The sequence below is a fragment of the Genypterus blacodes genome, unplaced genomic scaffold (assembly GCF_046128005.1).
Source record: "Genypterus blacodes isolate CSIRO-AG114 ecotype Tasmania unplaced genomic scaffold, CSIRO-AGI_Gbla_v1 ptg000058l_1, whole genome shotgun sequence".
NCBI lineage: Eukaryota > Metazoa > Chordata > Actinopteri > Ophidiiformes > Ophidiidae > Genypterus > Genypterus blacodes.
Window position 1 is genome coordinate 928,375 of NW_027466870.1, and position 9,173 is coordinate 937,547.

General features: G+C 40.7%; 1 protein-coding gene across 1 annotated transcript; it reads left to right on the forward strand.

The window, feature by feature from the left end:
* Positions 1-6,582: 6,582 nt before the first annotated feature.
* Positions 6,583-9,017, forward strand: LOC143002882 (serine protease 57-like). Its single transcript, XM_076153270.1, has 5 exons — positions 6,583-6,725; positions 6,944-7,097; positions 7,596-7,725; positions 7,959-8,213; positions 8,371-9,017. Exons 1-5 carry the CDS (start codon positions 6,680-6,682, stop codon positions 8,533-8,535), a joined length of 750 nt encoding a protein of 249 aa, XP_076009385.1. The 5' UTR covers positions 6,583-6,679; the 3' UTR covers positions 8,536-9,017.
* Positions 9,018-9,173: the final 156 nt, after the last annotated feature.

A 9,173-nucleotide genomic window follows, 5' to 3' on the forward strand; every position in this document is an offset into this window, starting at 1 on the left:
TTTGAACACTACTTATTTAAAAGTTATCAATATTTAAACTGTGAAATACTGCAATTTGGAAATTTGATTATTATTTACAGGGTAGAATTTACAGGATTTTGTACAAGACTACACTTGAATAAAGAACTTGTGTGTTTTGATGTTCCTGTTTAAGAACTGTATGATAGTTGTACAGGTGTTTCTGAACATGTGAAGCTCTGTGATGAATTTCTGCCCGTTCTCTTAATTGATTCGCCTCTTTGTCGGCGCCTTCCATCGCTTCTCCTCTACCTCTCCTCTCCACTCCTTTTTTTTTTTTTTCTCGCAGTCCAAGAATCTCTCCCTCCTTTTCAGCCTGAGGGGGAGCCGCTGTTGCCAGTTCCAGGGACACCAAATGGGAGCTGTAATTATCATTGCTCCACCACTGTCCTGTCAGTGTGCTCGCCAGCAAAACAAGAGGGATCCTTTGGAAGTCCTGATCAAAAGCTTTGGCCTTTGATCGTGAAGCAAAAGGAAAAACCTAAACACTGCGCAAAATCAACTTGGAATGTCCCAAAGACAGTGCAAGGAGAATGGACATGACAGCCATCCACAAAGCATCCTCAGCTCCTCCTCTGCGCTGATGTGTTCATGTCAGGAGCACAGGTGTTTCTTCTCAAACCATAAGTCATGCCAATATTGTTGTTGCTCAAGTTTCCAAAAATAGGCAGCACCTAGACTGCAAAGGATGTTCACATTCCCACAAAGGCCCGTTCACTCCAATTTTGATGATTTCATGTTCTAAAATGTCATAAATTACAGTACATTTCTGCACATCCAAACACCTTACGTACACCCCTATGATTTAATTACGAGCTTCACAAAACGCCATGACATAAGAACTTGGAAGCGTTGTATGCATGACCCAGCAAAAATAGCTTTTATGGAGAAGGTTACTTTGAATGCTTCAAAATTAATTTGCAGCTGAGTGACAGAAAAAAGTAATAATAGAAGCTCATTTTGAGGGCTTTAGCCAAAGTCTACAGGGGCACAAGTCATGCTGCTTCAGCAACAACAAACCACAGCCTCTGAAACCTTTGAAACCCTGTGTGGTCATTTTCTCTCACAGTGACTGAAAAGAACTGTGGTGGGTGGGAAAGAAAAAAAGAGCCCCTCACCACTCATAATACCAATCTTATGTATGTAGACGAAAATGGGAGGAATAGGAGGGGTTGGGGGGTGGCAGAAGGACTAAGGCACAATTTTAAAGCGCTTATTGAATTGCCATTACAGCTCCTGAGACTAATTGTGGCTGTTGTGTGTCTCTCGGTGGCCTAGGGGGCTCTGGAGTGGCCCTGTATGCTCTTACTCAGTGGGGTTTTCAAACTGAGTGGCCCTGAAAGAGAACAGGACCACCGTAGATCAATGGCAAACCTTTCACTCTTTCACAGGCCGTCGCTAATCCTTCTCATTTGTCTGCCATTTGTTGAGGCGCATTCACAGCTCCCAGAATTTAGGATTAGGCCTTGTTTTGTTACAAAAACAGCCCATGTTGTAATGCTGAATAGATGGACTAAAGAGCAGACGATGGATGTGTGTGTGAGTGTGTGTGTGTGTGTGTATGCACGTTTGTGAGCATATCTGTGTGTGTTGCTCATTAGGTAGAGACTATGTTTATGATAATTATAAATGAATAATTTTTCGCATTTCATAAACTCTAACTCTAAGTACGTTTGTAAAGCAAACTAATGAGTAAAAGCTGAAAATCTTGTTTTCCCTGATCTCTGGTGGTGTAAGATGTCATCATGCTGCAGTGATGTTGAATCACACTGAGGGCGTGTTCAGGACACTCTGACCTCACCTTTGGCTGTAATTACAGGTGTAAGCATAAGTGCTTACACTTTACTGGGAAAGTTCAGTGGATCAATATTACAAATACTGTATGTGTCTATATTATACTGCATTGTCTTATCCTCTATGTATAAAGACACCACTGATTGCACCTATAGGTTTGCTTTCTTGCATGACATCATTACTTTCTCTCTCCTCACGTGTCCTGTCTGCTCAACTATCAAAACAAAATGGAGCAGTTAAATCTGCTTTCACCTGTGTTTCAACTAATGGGGTAGTTACAATACGAGAGATGTAAAAAAAGAAGACGTGAACATGACTACTGAATCACAGCCGTGTGTGTGTGAACCAAAACACACATACGCACACAGAGAGATCAAAGACTGAAGGCATATGCTGTGTGTTCCTGTGAAAATAAATATTTCAAAGGAGCAAAAACAAAAACAAATTGATATATCGCAGAACAATACCTGCAAAAGGAGGTGAAATTTAATTAAGGTTACAATAATTCCCTTGGAAGCCGGTTTGCTCCCACTGTGCTCTGTCTGAGTCTTCCGGGGGCAGCTCTGGGGCTGCTCTGGGAGAGTCTTGGCAACGTGCAGCAGAGCCATCAGACGGAGGCCTTCTCATCACTGAGTGGATTAGTGTTCATGTCTGAACCCACTTACTGGACATTAGACAGAGCTGCTGAGTGGCACATGCGCCACATTACCCCTAAAGCCCTGTCACGCCGTGCCGCAGGTATGTGGTGTCGACCCGCCAAACCCATGTCGGGCATTCCCTGGATGCCTGCAGCGATGCCAGACACAGCAGGACCAAGGGGAAAGAGGGATGATTGTGTGATTGGAGTTATAGTAAAATAGAGGAAAGTAAATATAATAAAATAGGAAGGAAGGTTGCTTGATTTAAAGCTGCTCCTGTGGTGGAATGATTTTCCTCTGATATGATCATCAGTGTTTGTCTATGTTATGCAATGCACTCTGTCTCATCCAGAGAATACTGTCTCTACGCGTCAGAGAGACATTATGGGATGGAGAGCAGACTTGCTTCCACATGCGCTGCAGACTGGAATGGAAACACAGATCAGGTTATGTCCAGTGTCACTGAGCAGATTTGCTTCAATGACACATACAGGTGTTTACAGGCCTGGTAAAGCCAACAAAATTCAAGAATATAGCCCAAATGTAAGCAATCAAAAGACAATTGAGATTTTATAAGTAAAAAAGTAAAATAATATTGCTGAGAAGAGAGGGGGGCAGGGGGGCTAAAGGGGCACAAACTAGTCTCCTTGCATATAGCTGAGGCAGGCCAGCCACATGTTGGCCACTGTCCCAGTCAACATCATGAGGTTGTCTTTGGCTGTTAATGACTGGAAAAGACCAAAGTCAGAGCGGCTTCATGCAAAGTCTGAGCCGTGCCAAAGCCGATCCACCCTGCCCCTCAAACCCCACTGTGTGTGAAGTCATTCTCTATGCCAGTCAAGCTAGACAGACTCTGTGTTTTGTCACTTTGTGCACGGTGATGTTTCAACACAACAGCCTCAAATAGCTCACTCTATGCTCCTTCACTTCAAAGTTAACAGGTGGATGTTCTCCCGAAAAAAAAGTGTATTTCTTTCAGTGTGTTAAGTTTAAAATTAGCTTCATTTTCCCAAAGAAAGTTAAAATAAAGCAGGTGAGACAGTTTTTATTGGATTAGAACTCTGTGGTTTCTTTCAGACAAAAACCATGAGCAGCACGTGGCACTTTCTCCAGTCAAGGTACTGTGTGTGCCATCATGTTGTTGGAGAGACTGAAGAGAAATGAACACAGGCTGGAACACTGAAATATGTTACAAACACTTGAGTCAATTTTCCACAGAAATCCCTGGATAAATCTGGGGATTTACCCTTGATTCCTACTGTATGCAGACAGACTGAGCAGATGCGGGTGAGACATGGTCTAGACATGGGTCACCTGTAGGTAAAACTAGGGCTCAAAGTATCAATAACAAACTCTTTCCGATTCAATATCTCTGGGCATTACATATACGTCTTGAACATGTAAGGATGTACGAACTAGGTCTTTACTGCTGCTGAAACTGTATATGCCCTCATTCTTTATCCTCCCTCTAACAAGGATTTGGGAACATAAAGTGGCAGCAGTATGGAGTTGGATCACGGCCCAAGATAACACTCATCGTCATATTTGGTGCCAATTGTTTAAGGATTTTCCACTGTTCAGTTCAATTCAATTTTATTTTATTTTAATGTCAGAGAACACAAAGCGCATAAGCAGGTGCAGATGTAAACACATTTATCAGGTGCATAGATTACACAGTATAAGTACCAATGGTATGACATCTGTAATGAAAACTAGAAAAATTAGAAAAGGGAATTCAGAAAAGTAAAAATAAAAGGGAAAACTGTTCTTCATGCATTTTCTATCATCATGTACACAATAATCCTGTTGTTTTTGATTATTATTGGATTATTAGGATTTTCCATCCTAATAAGGTAAACATGCCACATAACCACAGTGATTGCATGGAGCCGCACTGCTCTGGTATGTCTAACCAATGTCCACAGTTCTATTGCATGTGGAGAAGCTGCAAGGTTGCATTACATGGTGTCAGACTGATGATATTATCGGAATTCTAGCATCAGCTTGGACTTGGTCTTGCTTGCATATCATCAAAATAATTCTCTGCACTCGTTCTCTTGCATTGCAGAAAGCAAGAAGATAACGAAGAATGCTGCTTGCAGGTTAATTTGACAGCTTTGTCTGCAACAATGGAGATGTTGCGCCCTCTTATGGTCAGAACTTGAAACGTATTCAGTCTGATCATTACTAATTCATTACTAACCTGACAGTAACAGGCAGCAGTATCACATCTATACAAAGCTAATACTGTATACTGGCATTCTATTGATGTAAAATAGATAATATTATAGTTAGGAATGAGTGGTATCATTCATTAACTGACAATTTAGCCTGCATTTTGTTTGCACTTCCTCAAGATAATCCATCTCCTGCACAGGTGTGGCGTATCAAGATGCTGAGTAAAAGCCATGATCACTACACAGTTGTTCATGTGATGGGATCAATAGCAGGCCACCCACGTGTTGAGTTTTTATTATTCATCACCATGACACAGATGCCTCAAGGGTTAAGAGATCATGCAGTTGGCATGCTGACTGCAGGGATGTCCTGTAGAGCTGTTGTTGGTGGGAACATAAGTTAGATTTTCAAATGTGAACTCTTAATATGTGAGCTTCCCTTACACTTCATAACCATTAGTCATTAGGGCTTCCAGCTTGTAAATGTTTTAATTTATTAATTGGCTTTATGCATCATACAACATGGAGGACATAAGCTTTTCCACAGAGAAACATATCCATCACTGTAAGCTAAATGGGTTTTTTCAAGTCATAATTACTTCTGAACCAACAGAAACACTTGTACATGTGATATATTTACTCAAGCAACAGTGCTTCATTATGAATGAACACAAGAGGAACTCAGTATTTCACATAAACGTCCAACTATATAACGCCTGAAACCACAGATGAACTAGTCACACACTCTATGCCAGAATGTTTAATAGCAAAATTCAATTGAAACCCGCAGCATTCTGTCCAACCTCAATCGATGTCAAAGTTTGCATGTTTTTCACAGTGTCTTTCTATGTTATTGGAGTGCTTCTGGCATACCAAGACAGAGGATTTCTGTTTTAAATTCCATGTCCTTCTGGCATTGGACAGTGAAGCTGTGGCTCACTGTACAATAAAGGCATTTATGTATTTAAGTCTGATGACTCCACAGTATGATCTATAGTTATACATTATATGCTATAGCAAATTCAAGCTCAGTTTCAGCTCAGCTCTGATATACTGAACGCTTTCCAGGCTACATACAGAATAACATTACAAAGAAAGAAAGAAACATGTACATTGCACAAAATGGAATGTGTTTGTGTGCAATTAGGTATATTTGCGACCTTTGCAAAATGTAATACTCGTGGTATTAAGGTTGAGGTTAAAACACCGCTCTCTCTCCCACTCTGTCCACTCTTTACAGGTGGACAGGTACTTTACTTTAGAGAGGAAGGACAGTCTGCACACCTTCAGTCTGCAGCCTTTTATCACCACAGCTTACAAAGAGTCTGCTTCCATTCCCTCTTACACATCCTCTCTATGTACAGACAAAAAGGGGAATCAAATCTGGTGTTCAAACCTGAAAAAAACTTGACTGTCTGTTCGTGTTCACTTTTCACCGCTGAGCAGCAGCAATATTTTGGAGCGTGACTAAAGAGCTGTTAGAGGCTGCAATAAGTTATAACACTTCCTTTTTCAAACACGATCGTTGGCACAATCCTTAAGTAACAGGAAAGTTAAACAACTGCTGCAACGGTTCTTTTCAACATGTGTTAGAGATGAAATTTAGATCTTTTTAATTCAAGAAATTTTAATGTAATTGTAAATAAGATACATAAAGGTTAATGATAACGTATACTACATTAGTCTTATTCTCATTCACTCCAATCCCCAATTCCTTTTCCCTTCTCTCTCTGGCTCTTGGAAACATGTTTGACATTTGTGTCTGTATATACATTTGCCCTCATTTACTTACTGAACTAGAGCATACATCTCCAATCATAGCAGTAGAAAAAAGATAATATACCTCCATCATAACCAAGAGGAAGTCAAAATTATGAAACCCTGTTTTGAAAAGACGTCTTTTGTAACCCCAGCGCAATCCCCAACAAATTCACACCACTAATTTAGCAAATTCAATGAGGCAATGAGGACCACAAACTAACCAAACAACCTTTGTTCTCCAATATTCATAAGACCAACAGGGGAAGGTGCATCTGAGCAAACACACACACCATGGCCATCACCTGTGTGCTGCTGCTGCTATTCATTGCTCTACATGGTAAGCTGCAGTCTATTTGGTCAATTCCATTCATTTAATAACAAACTGCATTATTTTCTTCATCAAAGGATCAAATATTGCTTTATTTTATTTATCCAAGCTTAATGTTTCATTTTCTGCTTTTGGTGATCTTAAGCAAAGATTACAGCATACACGTGACAGCACTGTTAGCTTAAATAGAATCCAGTGAATAATAAAGTGCATATTTTCTGTCTCAGGAGCTGATTGTTCTCATATTGTTGGAGGCAAAGATGCTCCCCCCCACTCCCGCCCCTACATGGCATCGCTGCAGTTCAGAGGTCGTAACCGCTGTGGAGGGGTTCTGCTGAGGGAGGACTTTGTGCTCACAGCCGCTCATTGTAGGATACCTCAGTAAGTTATTATTATCAGGTGGTGACTTGACTGCATCCACACATTGTTTTTGTGTTTGTAGCCTTGATTCTCTCAAAATTGGCCTATTGTCGATGTACCTCGCTTTGTTAAATCAACGAGGCAATAGCGACAAAACAATGATGCATACATGTTACTGATGCTCCATTTGTAATTGTGTTTGTGATTTTGTCCGGGCGAAGTAGGAAACTTTTTCCAGGTAAGGGGTTCACTTCCTGCTCAAATCTGACCAATCACAAAACAGTTTGCAAGCGCGTGGCGTTTGTTGACAAATTCTGGACAGCCAACAGTAAATGTTCATGTGTGATTGTGAACATTATTACCCGACACAAATCAAACAAACCACAGGTCTGAATGCAGCCTAATTGCCGAAATAAATGGCAGCTGATCTCAAGTGATGGATGTCAGAGATCTTGTTTCCGTCAACAATATCACCAGTCAGCATGTTTAACCCAGTCATTGTTTAATTTCAATTTCTAGAATGTACACAGTTGTGCTTGGAGTTGATGCCCTGGCAGCAAATGAGTCCACAAAACAGGAGTTCACAGCTCTCAGATCCTTTCAACATCCCCAGTATGATGGACATGAAAATGATGTCATGCTTCTGAAGGTTAGAAGTGTTTAAAATAATTATATAAAAATGTAATGTTTAACCAAACAAGCCTAATCTCCTTTTCTCTAACCCTAACCCTAACCCTAACCCTAACCCTGTATTATTTCTAGTTTGAATATAGTCTATACTATAAAACCTGGGGTTAAGATGAGATAAAAGCACCCGGCGTCCAGTAGAAAACATTTGGCACTTACTAAATATTTTCTCTATCATCATTCTCTGCCTCTCAGCTGGATGGGAGGGCCAACCTGACATCAGCAGTGCAGCTGATCGCTCTGCAGAGGGGCAGGGTGAGAAGGTCAAGTCAGTGCATCACAGCCGGCTGGGGAGATGTAGGCGATAACAACACTGTAGCAACTACGCTTCAGGAGGTCAACGTAACCATCCTGTCAATGAGGACCTGTCAAAGAAGATGGGGGGACGTTCCTATTACCAGGGCGATGATTTGTGCCACTGGATCACGGACTTCACAAGGCTTTTGTGCGGTATGAAAACACACCAGACCATGACAGATCAGACAAACCAAACTTCAAAACTTTGTTTCCATTGTCTCCATTCCATTGATGAATAAAGGTGTGCGGTCTAATATATAAGAACTAAAACTACACCTACATTCAAAGTTTCTTACCTGCTCTGTTCAAGGGTGATTCAGGCGGTCCGTTGGTGTGTGATGGAGCAGCAGCAGGAGTTGTCTCCTTCTCTGGTCGCCGTTGTGGAGACCCCAGGACCCCTGATGTCTACATGAGCACATCGTTCTACAGGGGATGGATTGGAAATGTACTGAGAAGAAATAAACCCAAATTATAATGACTGACTGTGCAAGAATACATACATAAAATTGTTGTTTTAATCATTGCTATTGGTCTGAGATTATGTATTAAATAAAATGTTACGAGGACACATTTGATTTCATAGTATCCCAATTTTTGCTGTCGTACATAAATAAACAGAAGCTCTGGTATTCACCGGACTGCAACTCAAGCTGGAGTAAATAGCAGCTGGTTTAGTTGGCTGGATCTCTGCTTCAGTAAACACATGGTGTGCGTTACAGTTATAGAGTGTAACATGTAGATAGTGTTCCTCTGCACTATAAGTACTTTTACATAATATTGCCGGGACAGTATGTGCTGGTGATAGTGGTACAGTGTGGCTGGTCTGTGAGACATAAAGACACTGAAGATGCCTGTAGCCTTCATGTGTTCAGTTGCAATTAGGCAATAATAAATATGTTAAAACATTTAATTGATATCTGACCTCGATTAATACATGAATGCAAGCATAACAAAATATTTTATTTTATTTTATTTCATGGTTCATCAGTTACATTTTTGTGGTTTGTGATTGTAATTTGTGTTTGTCAATCTATCAAAAGCCTATGTTTGAAAAGCTGTCATAAGATTTGAGTTTTTCAAAGACTGGGAGTAGGCTACAAACAAACAAGCAAA

Coding starts and splice junctions, on each gene's coding strand:
- LOC143002882 (XM_076153270.1), top strand. CDS start 6,680: ATGGCCATCACCTGTGTGCTGCTGCTGCTATTCATTGCTCTACATG. Junction 7,098..7,595: donor GCTCATTGTAGGATACCTCA/GTAAGTTATTAT, acceptor TTCAATTTCTAG/AATGTACACAGTTGTGCTTG. Junction 7,726..7,958: donor ATGATGTCATGCTTCTGAAG/GTTAGAAGTGTT, acceptor TCTGCCTCTCAG/CTGGATGGGAGGGCCAACCT.